The sequence below is a fragment of the Hyalella azteca genome, unplaced genomic scaffold (assembly GCF_000764305.2).
Source record: "Hyalella azteca isolate HAZT.00-mixed unplaced genomic scaffold, Hazt_2.0.2 contig7177, whole genome shotgun sequence".
Lineage (NCBI taxonomy): Eukaryota > Metazoa > Arthropoda > Malacostraca > Amphipoda > Hyalellidae > Hyalella > Hyalella azteca.
In genome coordinates this window covers 100367-121099 of record NW_025937306.1, presented here as the reverse complement: position 1 = coordinate 121099, position 20733 = coordinate 100367, and the positions used below count along the sequence as shown (strand labels likewise).

The window sequence follows — 20733 nt, the reverse complement described above, 5'->3', positions numbered from 1 at the left end:
AGTCTGTGTGGTCTGAAATGGATCAATTCATCGTCTTGCTTTTCGTTTTGTTAAGAATGCTAGTAACGAACGGCATACATTTACGCGACGCTATGAATGCTATACAGTGAGGTGGCACGCCTACAATTTATGTATTCATTTACGGCTAAGCAAGTTGCGTGCTTGTGATACCGAGAGCACTAGGAGCTTTAGGGTGCCATGTCTCAGCCTGTGAGCGACTGTGACACAAGTTTATCAACATTACGTCGTGCCGTCGGTGTGAAGAACTCGACTGAAGTGCTACTGCCGAGCTTGCGGCGTTGAGCCAACGTATCAAGTGCTATATTCTTACTTGATCTACGGCATTTCTCTGAAAGGTTCTTGACAGATGCTCCGCGTCCTCTCTTTCGTCTATATACAACGCGAGACAGAACTAGGCCACCGACCCAACTCGGCCCCGACGTTTACTAGTCGAGATCTCAGTAAAAGCTTAAATTTGTTGGTGTTTATCACAGAACCGAACCAAATCGAAGACATTCTTAAACATCTATTTCGTAAATTATGTTTTTACGCAGGGACGCCATATATTCTTTCTCTAAATTGCGCATTAGACTAATTAGGAAGACATCGTGCGTGCTATGAAGTCATGAGTGGAGAAAGCGGCTAGACAAGGAACTCGAGTTCATACTCAAATTACTTTTAAATGATTTGAAAATTATAATAGAATATAAAACCTAAAATAAATGTCGAGTTTGTTAATTCAAGATTTTTTACCCAGTGAATAACGTGCTTCTTTGAACTATTCTCATTATTTATATCTGGGTTGAATGATTACTATTATTACGTGTTCTTTTTTTCAGAAGTATTTATATTAGCTCATCTCGCATGTTTTAGGAAATATTCTAATATAAAAATGTTATCGCGACACATACCACAGATGTTTTACGCCTCATCAGGACACGGAAAGACTTTTGAAAAGCAGACATTTTTCCTTGAAGTGTTTAGTTGTCATGTGCATGAGAATACTTCTCATCTTGTGATGTGAGTAGGAAGTGCGTTCTTTGATAAATATTAGTCAGGGTTAACTCGTATTTATCGGAAACTTAATTAAATCTCTAGTTTGAAACTCACCGATAAAACTATGCATGTTTACAATGGAAACCAAGTGTTTATATTTTTGAGAATAGTGATTTTTTTGAACATCTACATCAAACGTAGGGCACATTTTTATTTAAAATGTTAACTTAAAATATATTGACTTAGTTTTATTCAGTACTTGTAAATGTGTTTGTGTGCGAACACAATAAGTTAGGATGCAGGTCGAGAAGTGCATGTTGGTGCAGTGGTGTGGCGCTCCCATCGTCATCCCAGGATACCCCGCCGGTGGGATGTGTCGGCAACCTGGGATGACGGCCTACCCGCGCCCTCCTGAATTATGTCTCATACCGAACACGACCCTGGGTCGTCACTCCTTCAGCTACTACGATCAAATCCTGCCGCCCTACGATTCTCTCGTGTCGGGAGTTGATCTTTACCGCAGCAACTTGCTACTGGCCACTCCCAGGTCACATAAAGAAATGGGGATTGTTTATCCGCCACTGCGGCGACACTCACACGACCAAAGCGACTTTAATCCTAAGTATCTCTACATCAATAACATGAACAACCTCAATAAAGCCAAGTCTTGTCACAACACCCCAAGGAAAAACTCCTCTGAAGATAAAATGGTTCTTAGTGGAACTGAAATCCTTTCAGAAAGGACAGAAGGCAAAAATGAACTTGGCAGAAGTCGCAGTATCATGAGAAGATCATCTTATAATCACTGGTATCGAAAGAAACCTCGTCCAGGTAACCAAAATAGGCTATCACTGCCTTCGCTCAAAGAATCCACCAAACCTCGGCCTCAGAATGTCTACACGTCGGTGTCAGAATTGAATAAAGTTCGACGGTCAAATACAAGTGTTGGCGATCGTGGAAGTCGCAGTCAAAGTATTACGAACAGAACGCTACGCAGTAACGGCCAAAAACTTGCTCGCGTAAACTCTATGAGTTCCATTAAAAACGGAACCATTCAAGGTATCAAAAACACCAAGACCAAGCGTGTCACCATTTGCAACTCTGACCTGCTCATGACACCTGAGATGCGAGTTTCGCAAATCTCGGTGGGCAGCGCCAATGAAGCTGTGATTTTCAGGAACAAGCAATCTGATCACAGAGGTTCCATGAACTCGTCCCTCTCATCGTCTTCGAGCTCCAGCGGTTCGTGCCAACGTCACTCGTCTCTTCAGAACCGAACACTCGCGCGCATCAGAGGCTTGCAAAGGTATGTATGTATATGTGGTCCCGTGTATGCCTATCTCAATCCATAAGCTAAACTGCAACTACAAATAAATTACAGTTGATAAGATTCATAAAAGTATCGGGTAAGGAAAATGATTTTTATTCCTAATTTCATTCCAGGCTTTGTTATTTATCCTTCAGAAAATTAAGTAGAAGCTTGTCAGCAATAAATGTCACGGTAAATCAGAGCACAACCGTATTTCGATCATCTGAAGTCTCAGGTGAAAGTAACACTCTAAAAAACACAAACAATGCACAGCTGAATTGAACAAGCGTGGAATGACCGTCGGTCAAGGCTGTATGGGGCGAGGAGGAAGCGTCATGAGGCCGCTGCTACAATTGCCCTGCCTGCAGGAATCATGCGCCAGCTGTCGCAGCTGGCAGACGTTGATGGATTATTTCAGTACACTCAAATTTACTTGAAAAACTCTTGAGATGCGATGCAAAACCAGCGAATTTGAGTTATCGAATGAAAAAATCGGGTTAATTCAGCAGGGAAAATGTTTTACATCGTCTCATGATAGTGGTTTTAGTGTCGCTGAGAGCTTGAGTGTCAATTCTGCAGTGTCATCTCCCGGTCTCGTGGCAAGCATCCACGATGGCCTCTGGAGCTGTGACTTGCACGCCGCTTTTTCACACTTCAATTCACAGGCTCTGTCACTGAAAATCTCCGTGGCTAATTGAATGCCATTGTTTCTACATCACTGAATTCTACAGCTGAGATGCTTTCTATTTCTCTCACCTCTTCACACATACTGCTTGAAAGACCGTTATGTATAAATTAATTCTAATACTGTATTTTGATAGCGGACCTTCAGTGTGTTCGTTGCTAATTAATCTTGCAATTGTGTTCTTGCTCGGTACTAGCAAGTTGTTATTCCTATTTCTAAAATAAAAATGAGGTTAAATTTAAACATCTAAACTTCTGCCAACAATAATTCTAGAAGTAGAACACATTTCTTATACCTAATCTGATCGTACGATTCTAATGGCCATGAATCCAAAACGATTTCAACCGCAAACTTATCATTGAGGGAGCTCCCCGAACGTCCTGGCTTCTATTATTACCCTGAAAGACAGGACCGATAAAATGTGTGACTTTCAATGCCAGAACTGAGTAAAGACTCGCTGATGTTCTATTTGAATTGCTGATCTGTTTTGCACTGCATCTTGCGCAAGCATGTGGGTGCTCTTCTCACAGCTCGACCTGAAATGGAAATTACTCTTGTACATTAGTGCAGGTGTTGTACGATTTTCGCAATGCTGTGCAATCTGGATGAGACTCGCAGCGTGGGCGACATTCTCATGTATCAAATTAGTTATTCATGGACCACCTGTGATATAGCACTGTTTTCCTTCTTACTGGAAAATATATTTCCTGATACTAATTCTACGTGAGATGCAACTTTGAGTAGAATGTATGATTATTATTATTTTAAACTGAGCCAAAATGCAATGCGAAGACTTGTTGGAACAGAGAAAGATATATCTATTTTAGTCGAGACATGATGACATTGATTACAGAAATTTTTATACGATATAGTCGTTCAAGAAATCTCTCACTGTTGAGCCCACGATTTACATATTATTGTTTGCTTTGAATCAGAAGATGTGCTGTTTGCTAGCGGCACAACGCCTGGTCTTTTTGCTCAGCTTCTTGCCCTGCAGTTGAAGAGGTGCGGCGACCAGATCCTGTCTGCAGGACTCTGGGTGAAGGATTAATATACGAGCAGGTGCATATGGAATATTTCAAAAAGCTGAAATTGGATATTCCCTGCGTAAATTTATGCAAGTGAAATGATATATTAACTACCAATATCAGGATTCCTTTATCTACGTTATTGTATTTATAACGGAAGAACACACAGATCTTTATTATTTGTTAAACTATTAATGGATTAATTAATGTAGACAATTCCAGCGCTCAGCTAGGTTTTCTTCGAACACAAAACCTTAAAAATAATTTGACGCAAACTGAAACAACAAATGAGAATGGCTCTGCAACTTCGGTCGACCATACGGGATTCACCTCTTCAAATACTCCAAGGCTTTCTGTTATATCACGCAGGTGTAATGAACGTGATGTACATCGTTCCTTATTATGCCTCGTTCCTTATTATGCCTCGTTCCTTATTATGCCTCGTTCCTTATTTAGGGTGAGTTTGTGCCCTCGTTTAGGGTGAGTTTGTGCCCTGCTTTGCATATCCGCCCCCGAGATCGCGAGTCTGGAGACTTTCACTGACGCTATCTCGTCTTGTTCTTCTCTATGGCCAACCGCTGCTGCATCCCAATGAACTGTACTTTATTATATTATATGATAATTAATTAATGTGGACGGAGCCAAAGTAGACAGTTTATTGCCTCGTCTTGGTTTAATGATTCCATTTCATCTCGCAATGGAAGTTTCAAGTTTGTATTCGTACCTTGTTGCTGAGTGTTCAATGGATAGGTTTATCTGAATGACAACGGTTTTGTTAGATATGAATTTATCGTTACAATAATTCCATGTGCTTAGATTCTTTTAACAGACTCGATATTAGATGCAACGATATTTCATGAAACGGACATCATGATAAGTGTATTTAGTTAGTTAGTGAAGTAATCATACAAAAATATTTGATTATATATTTCTTTTCTCAGGTATCTGAAAAGACACGACGGTCTTACTCGTACATTCAGTATTCAATTCAATCCAATTTGATTAAATTTACCAATCAAAAACTAAAAATTATCTTTATTTAGGCATTAATATTTATTTAAATACATCGGTGAATTTTGAAGTCTTCTGTATTTTTTCTCTCTTCTGTGGTACATTGTCTTGTTGTTCTGAAGCATTCCCATACATGTCGCCTTATTTTTTTTATATATTTTTGACCAACTGAATAAATCAGATTCTTTATTTTAAATCCTGTTCGGTCCGCACCTAATTATCGAAAATATTCCTGCCACAATTAATTAAATAACTTGATTTTAACTTACCAGAAGGTTTTTCAAAAAAAAAACAGAACCGGATTTGTCTACTCACGGAATCTTTTCACATGAAATTATGATGAACAGAGACCCATAATTTGCTCTTTTGTTATGCCGTAGAAAGCCGATAAAATCAGTGTAGTGGTGAGAGGACCAGATGGTTTGGGGTGCACGCGAAGAGAGCTGGTGGCTACGAGGAATTATCGCCATACAAACCACGTTAAAATCCAATCTCTTATAAATAATTGAATCTCAAGAGTACCTGCTCATTTACATACACTAATATCAACAGCCTACATTTGTGTGTTTCGAAATATTACTCATCTGTGCCGAAATTATTCTTAAGGTATTTCCATCAAACTATGAAATGTTTTCTCCTTCAATTGCAACGCACACGTTTTGATGCGAGTCGAGAATAATTTCGTTGCCCTATCTAGTTTAATTGCTCCTTATAGTTCTTTTCGTCGAACTATAACTATAAGTAACTATATCGTCGAGTATGTAGAAAAATCGAGTTTATTTGTCTGCAAGATGGTTCTTGAATTATTTGGTAACACATTTCATTTGATGAAGCGACAGTTTTAAAGAAATTAGAAACGAATACTTAGAAGGTCATGAAGCGTCTTCTCCATTTCTCACCTTTTTGAGGAGTGATGTCTTCGATCGGCAGTAAATTTCATTCGTAACATATATCAGCCGTTAATACATCCGGGGCATTGAACTTCTATCCACAGCTCACCGTTCTTCTGCAAGACGATGAAGTGCTTAGCATTTCTCATTAGCCGTGATCGTTTACAGCAGACCTCGTCATTCAGAACTCAGCAGCTCGTTATGCATCCCGATGCGAATACCTGTGAGTTGCGGGCACCTGAGTCACGTCAAGAATCTCTCATTAGGTTCGCGGGAACGTTGAAAACTCGATTCCGAGGTTTTTTGCAGCGCATTCTGGTGCGCAGCGACCTTGCCGCTGAGAAAAATTCTTTCAATTGAACCTCGGGCGAGAGAGCGCTCGTTTCGCCTTCAATGATCGTGTGGTATGCGCCGTGGCTGTGATGATGGCGAGAAATAATTCTGGTCGAATTTTGATGTGGTACGCCAGGAAAATAGCAGTTATTTTTCCAAAAAGATTATAAATAATGTATATTTAGAATTTTAGCGTTGTGCTGGAATCAGGTTATTCTTAATAATTTCAAGTGTAATAATGGTAGGAGAAAGGTAGGTAAAAAATTCAATGAATGTAACTAATATGTAAGCCGCACCGAATCATTATTTCCAAATAACTCCATTTAAAACTTGTTCCTTATCAACGTGACAATTGAAAATTATTGTCTTCCCACGCATATATGAAAGGTTAATAAAGCAATGCAAGATAATTATTTGCCGATAAATCAGATCAATTTACGCATTACATTCCCTGGCAAACTTAACAAATTCTTTTGCTTTAGACTAATCACTTTTCTTCCGTCTCTCATGGAGCACTGGCAAGAGTGAGCAACGTATTTTTCATTTTTCTCGAGTATAAAATTTCCTTTCCATTATCAAAATCTATGCACGATTTGCGGAAACTTAATCAGGAGTGTGCGAGCTCTCATTCTGTACGCTTGTCGTGCTCGCTTTCAAGCTTTTCATACTCATTCTCAAAATACATCGTGATTGGATATATGACATCAAGTAACGTTTATCATTTGATTCACTTCGAACTTTCTGAAAAGAGAAATCCTGGGAACTTTCTTCTGCGAACTGTCGCATTTCCGGCAACGAAGGTCGCATTACATGGGCAAGGCTTGGTTCCTGGTTCATAGAAATCGCTGGCCTTTCTTTGCTTGAAATAACCACATGTCTCTTAGTTCTGTGTTATAACAATAGTGCATTTAATACGCGTTTATATGCTTATGCGTAAATACATTCCATCAATTGATTTAACAGAAAAACTGTGGTTAGTCTTGCGAAGTCCGTACGCCTTCAATTCCACGTTTTATATCGAAAGAGAAATGCGAATACGTTGCATTAACATTGATATACTTAGAGTTTTATGGTTTTTGTTTCCCATCAAATTCTGTAAAACAATATAGAAGCAAAATAAAATATCTAATGTCCGAATTTTTTTAGATGGCTTAATTATTTAGATGATTATCTAAAAAAAAGTATATCTTTGGAATGTTATGCGTGATCGCTTAGGGCGAACTCGTCTTTCCTCACATTTCATTTGCATGGCATCCGGTGAATGACTTGAGGCTATGCAGATATTGAGAATAGATAGATTTTTTGGTGTTTTCATTTGTAAAGAACGAGTTAAATGTCTTCTATGGCCTGGATGGAAATAAGTCAAAACATTGCAAATTGCGGGAGATTCACCCTAGAAACTGGCAATGTTCAGTGTTCTGGTTTGCTCTTGTAAAAGTAGTGAAAAAAAAAACAGCGTCCATGCGTTATGCCTTGTGTTAAATCGCAGCGGTGACTGGTTTATTAAAGGATAAATGTTCTTCCAATTCTTTGTATCTGAAGTAATTACTTCACGACTGTTTTTAAGACTAGCAACGAAAACTTGGCACGGTCACAACAAAATATTTATGTCATTCACTATAGCGTGACCGCACCGTATGCATTAGATAGGAGGATATCTGCACCGCGACCTCACACACATACACTGACACGCACTTCAGTTACGGTGCCTCATTCCTGTGACACAATTTTTTTGCACCCTGTAAAAATTGTTACTCAGAATTGTGTCATTTCTAAAATCATCTGCAGGTCAATAGGCTACAGAGGCTCGCAGTAACCCAGCAGTTATTTTTTTCTAGGTTTTACTAATTTTACGTTTGGTAACGGAAAGAACTTATGCCACCTTGACTAACTTCGTTATTTTTTAATTGGCAGCAGCTAGGAAGAGCACGATCAATAGTGATTCTTTGCGAGTACCATTGAGAGTATTAAATTTCATTATGAGCTAAAAACGTATTTTCGTAATTTGTTTTTTTTCTACAAGTCTCCTCGCTGAATAGTGAATAGCCTCTGAATGAATAGTATATACTCTCGTAAATAATTAATAAGGCTACCTAAATATGGATTACAAGATAAATGAAGAGGGGCCAGGCCTTTTGCAATTTCTCTCTAAATGTGTATTATTTCTTTAACTTTCGTAAAATTTAAACTTTACTTAAAAGCAGTAGAATGATCTGTAAACTTGTTCAGTTTGTTGATGCCATGTTTCTACAAAGCACCCAAAAAACGGAAGTTGTCTTAAAATATTCCTTTTCAGAGTTTAGTTCCATTTTAGATCGCTACTAAGAATAACTGAGGTGTCTTCATCGAAATTTACGCTCACCTTAAAATTCTGTACCTATAACAAAAGACTGAAGAATTCTCCTTGTATTTCAATTTGTGATGAAGCCGTTAAAAATTCAAGCAGCCCTCTTCATGCAAATGATTACAGCGCTCGACAGAAGGGGTTCCTTTCACACTCTCGTGTTAATGCATAATTAGAAAGGAAGTTCTGGCTAATAGCAAGTTCCTGAGTTAATGCTGTTGCTCTTTACGTTGAGATTGCTGTGTAGGAAAGCCATCACTTGACTGCTGATGAGCCTCAGGTTGATGAAGACGCTTCGTGACGCAATCGCGCCACGTTCGGCCCCCGCTTCTTATGGCGTCCATACGAAAGCAGATGAGTCCAGGCCGTTCATTTTATACTTAAATCAACGTGATCTTAAAGCGTGGGACTAAAAATCTTTATTTTTCAAGCTTGCAAGCATTTTTAGTCCCGCGAGACAGGATTTATTGCATGTACGTCTTACAGTTCATTCTAAATTTGGGTTAAAAATTACAAGTTCCATGTATTCATGAGCTCATTTCCTTAACGAAGCAACGTGACATCTTATTAGACTAATAAAATAGTTTGCTGCACAAACCTCATGGGGTCGCTGTGTTACGTCAGATCCCCTCATTATCGAATTGAATCGCGGTAATTTGCGAACATCAACCGTCTTTGTGGTTAGGAACGATCCTGCTGTGAACGAGTGGCGTACCCACTGTTTTACTCGTATCCCGTACACTTATAGGTTGTCATTGCCCCGTATGGCGAGCTACCACCGTTTTACTCGTATCCCGTACACTCATAGGTTGCCATTGCCCCGTATGGCGAGCTACCACCGTTTTACCCGTATCCCGTACACTCATAGGTTGCCATTGCCCCGTATGGCGAGCTACCACCCGTTTTACCTGTATCCCGTACACTTAGCCCCGTATGGTGAGCTATCACCGTTTTACTCGTATCCTGTACACTCATAGGTTGCCATTGCCCCGTATGCAAGCTACCCACCGTTTTACTCGTATCCCGTACACTCATAGGTTGCCATTGCCCCGTATGGCAAGCTACCACCGCTTTACTCGTACCCCGTGCACCCGTAGGTTGCGGTGTCATTGCCCCGTATGACGAGCACCTCCTACTATGATGACTTTAATGGCCCTCGTAATGCTGGTCATGAAAATGATCGTGACGCCGACATTACGACTCGGCGACCGCAGGCGCGTCGAGACGCCTTCTCGCAGCACAATGATCTCTTCCTTGGTGGCAACCTGTGCAATTTGCTGCCCATCTGCCAAATGACGTTGAAATAACGTTTAATTAACGTGAATTTACTGTTAATATAGAATGAAATTTCATCCATTCAAAATAATTTTTTTTTGCAATTACGAAAATTTGTTTATTTCAACGTTGATTATTTTCAACGTTAAATGTCTGTAGAGTTGTTACTGTCCACAGTAGAATCCTTGCTCCTAAGTTGAAGTGTCTGTGCATAATTGAATAATACGGGGTTACACGAGAAATTTGTGCAATATCTATTAATGAAAGTAAGAAGCGCATCGCATTTTCACAATTGGTGTTTCTTTCCGTATTGTTTGTAGGTACTTATTGTTGGTTATGAGAAACTCATAGATCTGACCAACCATTGAGTTGGGTGATTTGAGGTTGAGATATTTGATATCGAGATGGTAATTTATTTTTCTAAAGCACCTCCAAGCACTTCATATGAATGGAAAAGAATATATACAATTTATGCATATCTCTATTATTTCACGTCCTAGGCGTTGGTCCGTTTCTGCAAACCTGTTTTTTAAAGATTTCTGTTTTTTCTGATTTCTGTTTCTGAAGATTTTTTTTCTGTTTTTTGGAGATTTCTTGTACGTTTCGTTACCAATAAACTGCTACATGAAAATAAATGCTCAGTTGTCTCATGCGGAACTGATCGTTCGCAATTACATTTCGTATTTAAAATCAGAATTATGTTCGTGATAACCCAGATAAGTTCATGCTGATGGTCGAGCAATTGTTTTCTGCCCACACGATGGCCACGGGCTGAGGGATCAGAGCAACGACACGATTGCGGTTGCGTACCATTTCCTGCTTTGACCGCACGCACGGGTCGTGACTTCCTCCATGGCGCTTTTCGAAATGCTCGATTGAACAAAACGGAGCCCGTAGCCAGGGTTTTTGAAATTTTAATAAATTGAAATTTTTCATTTAGAAGCCTTTGATATAACCCGGCTTTCAGTTTTATTGGTTAAGTGCGAGGTATACGTCTTCGCTGATGCGGGACTGAGATCCAGAAGAGGAGACGAAATAGTTTCATAAATTATATAACCACCTACAGAGGAAGGCATGACAAGCGATTACGACTCGTGACGTAAAAATAGCGGAAAGGTTGCGGGAAAATGAGTACAATATGAATAATCCACTGAGAAGCTTAACCCTGCTCGCACCATCGATCGAATCGCGCGGAATATGAAGTGTTTCGAATAAAATCTGGAACTACTTGCAGCATAAGTATATATATGAGTGATGTGCCTGTCAATCCTACATGGAATCGACCCCAAAACAGAAAGAAATCTCTATTAAATAGCCTTGCTACACTGTCTCATGCACTTCCTTCACCATTAGCGTATGAGTCTTTGTTCAACAGCATCGTGAATGTTTCCAGTTCTCGTGACTCGTAAGTTCCAGACTCGATCGCATCCGCATTTGCAGGCGACCAAGCTCCCGGCACTGGCCATAAGGTTCCGTGTGATCCAGCATCGCCATGTCACTTGGTTCCGTGTGATCCAGCATCCCCTTGTCACTTGGTTCCGTGTGATCCAGCATCGCCATGTCACTTGGTTCCGTGTGATCCAGCATCTTTATATACTTGACTTTGTCATTCAAACGATATTTTTTGGTCGTCAGTTCGTTCATCTTTTAGACTAAGCACCCATATAATGAACTTGGACACTTCCCTTGTACGATATTTTAGAAGCTTGGGAGCCAAATATGTGATGGAGTTCTTTTCCTTTTCGTGGGTTGATATATTTTACGATATCGGTCTGCAGCACAACATATGTGATAGGAATCTAATCTCTTCGTAACTCATAGCCGTTATCAGTTACGGGCCCGACTGTCAATCCATTTGAATTTGTGTTCAGTATTCGATGCATTTTTTACAATCATTTATATTGCCGCATCAGTGAGTTGACCACAAGAATCCATCACTTCGGGACCTTTGTATCTCCTGTCATTTTCTTAAATTTATGGTCCTCTTAATTCCAAGGAAAATTCGTAGGGATAAACTTTCATCGACAATCCAAATAATAAGAGAATATTGACGATCTTGTGTATTGCCATATTATTTAGCGTAAATAATATGGTTCTCGTAAGATCCTACTCAGTTTTGTGGCTTTGGGTTAACATTTTCTGTCATCCTCGAATATTCGAGAATATATTTCATTATGCTATTTTGCTTGTATATTCGTAATAATGACCACAAATTCACTCATTCAAAACTATTGAAAGATTTATAAGGTCATCTGTTCGTTATAAAGTCTCATTTTCGGTTTTACTGCTTTTACGGCCTAGGGAATCGAAAATGTGCGTTTCACCAAAATTCAAGTGATTTCGGGACAATTTTTGGAGCCAACAAATCGTGCCTGACTTAACCTCTTCCCCTTCTAGTGCAATATATAAATCATGATTTCTGAGCTGATAATGAAAAACGACTTACAGAAGCCAGCTAAGGCACGCTGAACTGGCATCCTACATACGCCATGTAGTGGAAAGCGAGTACATGGCTAAAGCAACGTAATCGTTTGACACTCTTTACTTGAGAGCTCGCGTATTTCTCTGCCGGAAACCAAGTGAAAAGAAGCGAGAAAGTCTACCTCGTTGCACGGCTTCTTGTACGAGAGACCGCCTCCATATGCGGTGCCTTGCTTGGCTGTCCCACGCACTGCACATTTCTGACTCGCTTGGCAGATTGCTTCATTTGTTTCAATTATGTAGCAAGCATTTGTTCGCTTAAACTTAATGATACTTATTGACTTCCGTTTGTAATGCACGAAGACCTCGTATTTTAATTGTCTTTTAATGTTAACCGTTCGTGAGGCTGCCTATCAGTTATCCTGCACGGGCATCGTCCTACTTTCTACTCCATTCGTGCAGTCAAATATAATCACAGCAGAATTAACTTTCGCTAAGTATGCGATGTGAGAAACGCCTTACTCGTCTTCGCCTCTTTCTTCATATGTCTTGCGTGTATTGCAATGGCTTGAATTTTGCTAGATTAAAATAATGGTTATGCCTCATCAACGCAGGGTGAGGTCAACAAACGCAATTTCAAACGTTAACGAATTTTTTAATAGAAGAGAAGTAAAATGAAAATTAAACTATGTGATGTTCTTACGCTCTAAGGTTAATAAAATACTTCAGAAACAAATAGACTTACAAGTTGGGAGAAGATCAGATTTAAAGGTCGAAACATTATGCTCATGAACTTTGCTATGCAACTCGAGAGCGAGATTGGCCAGAAGTTTGTTACTTCGGAGACTGACATCAAACTCCTGTGGGTAGAGTCATTCGCTGGTATTGTCACTATGCGATAGTTTAGCTACTTATCGTATAGTATTTTGACAAATGTCTAGAATGATAAATATTTCCAATTTGCTCTCGTAAAAATGAATGCTTTGTATGAATTCAATTGAAATGTTCTGCATTGTTAAAGTATCACCATAAATCCCCATGAATTACTAGACATGTTCATTTGTTCATCGTGTGTTTCCGAATACAAAACTAACATTGTTTTTACTTTCATACATTTTGTGGTATTGGTTACGCGTGCCTCTAACACCAGCATCACTCATAATTTGTGTGCGCTCAGTACCATATTTAACGATTGTTTCTTTCAACGGTGACGTCAAATTTTACGATGCAGTAGACGCTCCTCAAAACGTGTCGGTCGTTGGAGATGATCCTGCACTTTCGCTATCGCCTCCTCTATTTATGATCTATGATTGTAAGATGAGAAGATTGTGCGTGACTTTTTGTTGCGAGGCTCAGCCTTCGCTTAGGCCAGTAATTGTCCGTAAACTCAGGTAAAATTTGATTAATTACAAATTTCTAAATTACTGATTAAACTACCTCTGCCTTTGGTGAAGGCAGTAAAAAATAAAAATAAAATAAAATAAAGAAATAAAAATTTAGTAGTGTTTGCAACAAAGCTCAGTATGTTGCTGAGTTTCTCACAATGAAGTAAAAAAAGTACTGTAGCTCGTTTACTTCTTTATCAAGCTTTCAATTGCAAAGCTTCTGAATAAAATAAAGTTTTTGATTTCATTTCAGGCCTGCAGATATTTGGTCAAATAATTAAGCGTCTAGTTCACAATTTCAGTGCTCAATTTTACATTTTTTCTTAAAGTTTTACTCTCGTTTTTTTTTACAAAATACAATTGTAATTCTTAGTTTCATAGTAGTTCAAATTTCCTTTAAATTGCAAAGATAGCATTTAAAAGTCTTTGCGTGGTTAAGGAACTTGTGTGGGATACTTACTCTGCTGCTCCGATTCGATAGATCCTCAATACGTTAAAAATCGTACGTTAAAAATCGCATTTTTCTTGTCATTAAAAACATGTTTTTTAAAAAATACCGGCGTTCAAAAGTTCTTTCTGTTATCAGTAAAAAGTGCCACAATATTAGTCACCATCTCGGTATCATGAATTGTGAGTCAGCGTCGACTTGTCTGCTCATGCCCCGTCAACTTCCTTCCTTATCAGGACGCCTTGACTGCAGTTCCGTTATCTTTTTTGGCTCGATGAATACCTTCAATTAAACAACGATCCTCTTTTGCGTCATATGTATTATGCGCTATTTCGACTGTGTCTCTTGACTGAAAATCAATCCTCTATAAAATTATTGTGTTTCATTGCATGATGCAGTTTAGAATTGTGAAGCATCGAGTCGAACAATTGTAATCACGTAATTGTAAATAATTGTAATCACGACATCTCTGACTCTGAGTCCTTTTTTTCAACTAGGTTTTTTTTTATTGGAGCACCAGCTGGCATTGAATTCTATAATTATATTATTCCACGTCGTTATATCAAATCTGATTTTGGACATGACATGAACTGTTGCCGCCTGCAGCGACTGCTATTATCTTGGACAGAACAAGATACAGGTTAACCAGAACTGGGTACAGGCTAACCAAAACGGGGTACAGGTTAACCAATACAGGTACAGGTTAACCAAACCAGGGTACAGGTTAACCCACGCACGGATGACACCGCTGGTAAAATTGCAGCAATTTTCTCAGCGGTCGTGCGACCGGTCGAAGTGACCTCTCAAGTTGTCGAGGGAATCTAGGCGTGCCGTGTAGCGTTGTCGCGAACGTTATATTGCCGTGCATTGTATATAGCAGACGTCGTGCGTTGCATGCATGTTTATTTGACAGTGCATTGTATATAGCAGACGTCGTGCGCTGCATGCATGTTTATTTGACAGTGCATTGTATATAGCAGACGTCGTAGGTTAGAGGCATGTGCTGTGGGTGTTTTTCTTCAAGAACAATTTCTTCCCGCTGTACGTATTCGTAAATTTAGCTAATGCATGTGTATTTCCAGCGAAATTATAATAGACAAAAATTCACGGTTTATGAAAGTACAGCTCAACTGAGTAATGTCAGGACAGCTTTGCATAAATACTGCATTTACAGTCCAGCGTAGTGAGTCGTTCTGACACGCTATGTTGCCCACGTTGTTGCAAACAGATCCTATTAATATTAATATAATGCAGAATCAACAAATTGGGATTTTATTATAAGCACCTCATTTTCTTGCTGACAATTGCTCTAATTATTAAGTCAATAGCCGTTAGAAGCTTTTTTTATTCCAAATTACCGCAAAGGCATTTTTTCTTGCGACAACGACGCAAGAAACTTTGCCATAATAAATACAGTTACTACTAGACAATAGCAACTCATTTTTTTATTTTCTATCGAGAACAACAATTGCTGTTTTACAGCTGACAAAGGCGTAGGCTTTTGTCTGCCGCCAAGTTGGCGGTATTATACTCGTAGTTCCAGGATCCTGGGAAGCGGACGGCATCGCACACTCCGCCCCGCTGTGCGACAGACATTCCTGTTCTGGAGCAGAACCGGAATGTGGTGATCTCTATCTACGAATCCAACCTAATGATATAATGCCATTCCACAACCGAGCTCTACCAGGATACCGGAGTGGTAATTTTATTCATTTATTGCTTATTTATGCGCCTTGTTCCTTAGGGTTTGGCGTTTGTGTGAATACTTTGCACGCCATATTGACCACTATACTATTGGGAATTTCTAGATTCTTAAAAATATAGTTACGTGTTGAATATGCAATAAATTTTTGTTTTGATGAACAATCTAACTGTTGTTCGTCAAAAATTTTTGTTTTATGCTTTGCTCTTCAAATGAGCTTCTTTGAAAACATGAGATAAATCGTGTGGAGATTCACCTAGAGATATTCATACATCAAATGATCTTGTATATTTATCGCCAAACCCACGGAAACAGCGACCGTCCATCAATATTATTTTCTCATGCATGACCTCACCACGAGTTTTTTTTTCATTTATCTGTGGCGGCGAGGGCGGTGGTGCCCGCATTTAGCAATAACTCATCATACGGGAAAAAACATCCCGTATTTTGTCTCTGTTTATGCAGTTACGTGCTATTATAACTGAGGGAGATGTTCTGCTCAAATTATCTCTGATTTGTGTGTCCGAAATGCAGCGTGCCGGCCGGCCTCGACCTGATATTATGTAGCGTTTTTATCCGGCAACTTTTTGTGGGATATCGGGGCACTCGGATGTCCTTCTCCGATTTTATTTTTAGAGGTCAATGTTCCCTCGACCACCTGCCTGCTGCATTAATTTTCTCCTGAACTCCGATATGTTTTGAGTGTCCATGCTTCGCTCGTTTTTGATAACCTCTTTGACATGACGCCATGTTTGAAGCGAAGATATTGATTTAATTTTAGAAATATTTTTCTGAAATGTTAGGTTGTCCTGTTTAATGACACTGAACACCCTTAATTAAAGAGACTTTTTCCTCTAATGATCTCGAATTTTTAGCATTTTTTATTATTTAAAGTTGTTCATCCTTAGAATAAACATGCATCTGCGCTGAAGGCACTGTGTAGTAACTGTGATAAAATAAATAAATATTTGTTGGCCACAATAGACCAGATTTTTCGCACGGGTTGTTCGTATAAAATTCAATTATCATGATTTTGTTCAAAATTTTTTATCAATTCTCAATCTATGTTACCATAAGTAATAAAAATCCTATTAAAAAAATTAGACTAACACAATCTGAATTTCACATCACACAGCTAAGCCTATTTATTATGTTCTTGACGCTTATGCCTGCAGTTGACCTTGCTAAGGCAATAAGGGCATTTAATTCAGAATTATAAGTAATTTGACGTTGGTTTGTCAATTTATCCACGAGTCTGCGTTTTCAATGCTGTTTTAATACGGAGGGATTATTAGTTTTATTATGGGAACTTGTGACCAAGATCTACGTTTATAACGTTGCAAGGCTGCATTGACACGCTCATTATCAGATAACAATTGCATTATTTTGTGCATATCACTCACAACGTTATGGTATTTTTACGACACGCACATCACGACCTAATTACGTTTTTATGACTCACGCCCCAAAAGTGATGATGTTACCATGACTTATTTATGACGATGGCATCATGCAAGGAAAGAGTGCTGGCGCGGATGCACGCGCCGTGGCATGCACGCCGTGGCATGCGCGCTGTGGCATGCTCGCCGTGGCATGCTCGCTGTGGCATGCGCACCGTGGCATGCGCGATGTGGCATACTGGGCGCTGCAGCTGGAAGGCCTTGCAGACGCGCATAGCGCACCGCATTTTTTACGCGGTTTCTGAGGCGAGCGATGCCGGCGGTTGACCCGACTGAAAAATAATGAAATTTTTATAGATGAAGATGGAAAGTTATATTAACAGCTGCTTTGAGATCTGTAAATTAAAATAGGGAATTAAATTGAGTTTTAATTGAGAGGCTTGATGAAGATCCATCTTTCGTGGACGTAGGTTAAACGTGCGTTAATTGTAACTCGGAGCTGCTGCGCGGTAGGATGGCGGTCACCGAACTTCTTCTGGCTGGTCGCACCGGTGCCATGGGAACCCTAGCTGACCACCACGCACAAAGACACCGTTTCAGTCCACGTAAAAATCTAAAGCGTTGGCTTTTATCCATAGTAATCATGAAATAGTCGCTGGATTACTGCTGTTGTCTATCCGGCAACGGTCCCCTGGATCTGCAATCACTGCTCGACCTGCGTTGATCTTACAACAATGACGAACGTTTCAAAACTTCCCCTGAATTAAGTTTATTCAAGTTCACTCATTGTGCAGCATGTATTGTTGTTTTCCCTTTAAGGTATTCTTTCAGGCCAAATTTAAGAGTTCGTCTGATGTCACAAAATCCTGCTGAGTCATTGCAGTGGAAATAAATGTTTTCGAAACGATTTTCCCTAATTTGTGTTTGCGTGTAAAGTTTTATTCAAAATGAATTTTAAAAATAGGACGAGCAAAATATTCTCGTACTCTCGCCATACGTTTTATACCTAATTTTTCTATTGCTTATACGTTTCATTATTCTTTTTTCTTATTCTTTTCCTCCAACGTATCTTCATTGTTGCTGAATGTTGCCATACCTTCGAATGAAGGTTTCATGCTGATTAAGTAGGTAACTTGGGCTTCGATAAATCTTGAAGGATTCACGTCTGTAATCGATGTCATTTTTTGTCTGCCTGACTTGATGGATGCTGGCCCGGGCAGTGTAGTGCGGCATCATTACTTTCATTAAGGAACTAAAAATATAGAAGTGGATATCGGAGGACGATCGTCATTAATTTAGTGACAATAGATGCGCTGGCTGAACTTTTGAAAACAAAAATTTTATAAGTACGAGAATGGTTGTCATTGGTTTATCATCTGCCAGCTGCCACCCATTGTAGGTTATTTGCTGGCCGTCGATAATATTCTTTTCATAATTCACTGGTCTAAGTTTGATATGGAGTTATGACTGCTCGTCTCTAGAGTTTTCACTCCCTATCCGACTTGAAGTTTACTTGACCTGACTATGGCAAGAGCTCGTACTGCCACAGGCAAAAAAGACGCAACCAAGCAAACCAGCGCTGCCATCATGAATTTTTGCTTTGTATGCGCGCAAAAATTAGCGGCATTTTTTTAATCATGATTTTTTTAATTTATGCCTTTGTAAATGAGGAGAGTATGAGTAATGGGTATAGCAGTGTAGCTCTCTGTAATCAGCACGTCAGACTCTCCAACTGTCGCTGCGCTCTGCCAGTCTCTGCACTCTGCCATGCAGTCTCTGCACGCTCGCAATCTCTGTTGTCTGCAGATATCCGCCCACTGCCCTACGACGTGTTCGTGTATATCACCAAGTTTTGTGACTCAGATTCATGTCTGCTATCGGCAAGTCGAGGACGAGTGTTGTCATTTGAGGGCCTGGGTAATTGTTTTCAATTCAGGATCTACCCTCGACTGGATACTTTATCGAGTGTGAATTGATATTTATATGACATGCAAATAAATTAATGGGTTCATTTTTAGTGGCATGTGTGTTGTTTCTATTGGTCATTGCTGATGAAGTTTTAAACTTATTGTATCGTCATCAAAACTTGAGAATTTGAGAAAATAAACGAAATAAAATTAGGAATGGGTCTATTACCTGCTTCACATGTTTATTTCAGTCTGGTGAAAAGTTATGTATTAAACATCAAAAATCTACCAGTTGTTGCTATCCGTTTCCTGCTTGCTAATAAAATATTATACATCGCATACAAATGTGTTATTACGACCCGATAAGTGAAGTTTGTGAACTCTAACCTGGTAGTTACGAACGTGACCGTTGCGACGGTTAAGAAACTCTGGAAATGAACCGTGTGAGTCACGGTTGCTTGATCCCTAAACCTTTAAAAATGATCAGCCGTTGCAAAGCCACCGCTAATCGGCTGGTATTTTACAGTAGGGGATGTATATCCCTAATGCAACCATGCATATTGTAATTTGTTTCCGTGCTGACAAAGAGTTTCACGCACGACTTACATTGGGGCTATTTAGTCTAAAATAAGTTGCCGATTTTACTCTATGGAGCGCAAAAAAAATCATTGAATGCAATGCGATGACTTATAAAAATCTTACGTGTAGAATACATCAGTCGGTCTGACTGAATTATGCCGGTGTTTTTGAGTGAACTTACTCATCTCGTTTCCGCAAATACGTTCCAATTTGTAAACATCGAATACAGAATTCGTTTTTGAGAGTAAAATTTATTGAACTATATAATATACAAAAATTGTCAATTTACCTGACTTCTCCATACATTATCTAATAAGTTTTTGCTTACATCAACACAATGGACTCATGTACTCGTGTAAAATATGTTTGTTTTGGATATCTTATCATTTAGGCGGTTATTTCTTTATGTATGAAGAGAATTTTTACTGGTTAGCATGTCATGATAGTAAAGCCTAATTTTCATTACAATATATTGGTTTCAATCGTGCCCTCACTGCAATAAATAACAGTTCATAGATATGTTCGTGCAAATACAACGAGCGAACACATTCCTTGTAGGTTAGTTGTCTGTTGAGTGCGAGTCCTCACAGGAAGCTGCTCGTCGCCAGGCTGTTCACTGCGTTTCTTAACCGCCGCATTAGAAAAAAAAATCCTCGAAATCGTTAGGACGAACCTATGGCGAAGTTACGGGAGAAGCGGAAACGAACATAAGGCATGCGGGCCTCGAAACTCCATTTGATGGTTTTGAAATTGAATCAATTAATAGTAATACAATATCCACAATATGTAACTGCTCAATTTGTATTCAGGTACATGTCACCGAATTTTGATTAATTGAAAAAGTGCATTCGACAGTGTATGTTGTCAGTTTATGTCATTCTCCTGAAGTTGTGTTCGAAAATATTTAGACTCCGTTATTTTTTTCAACCAAGTGCTGTTACGTAAGTTTTTGTTCTAAGGATCATTGTCTCTTCCAACCGAAATTTCTTCAGAACGTAAGGTCAGATTTAATAAATTCCC

At 39.3% G+C, this 20733-nt stretch overlaps 1 protein-coding gene across 3 annotated transcripts in view; it reads left to right on the top strand.

The window, feature by feature from the left end:
- LOC108668191 (serine-rich adhesin for platelets) overlaps window positions 1-20733 on the top strand; it is a 179457-nt gene that overhangs the window by 70408 nt on the left and 88316 nt on the right. Inside the window, exon 1 of one of the 3 annotated variants that reach the window (XM_018155361.2) lies at window positions 842-2302. The exons of the other annotated variants lie outside the window; for them this stretch is intronic. Within the exon in view, the coding sequence (XP_018010850.1) occupies window positions 1293-2302 (1010 nt within the window). The 5' untranslated portion in view covers window positions 842-1292. Of the gene's footprint in view, window positions 1-841; window positions 2303-20733 lie in introns of those variants that run through there. 3 annotated transcript variants of the gene reach the window in all.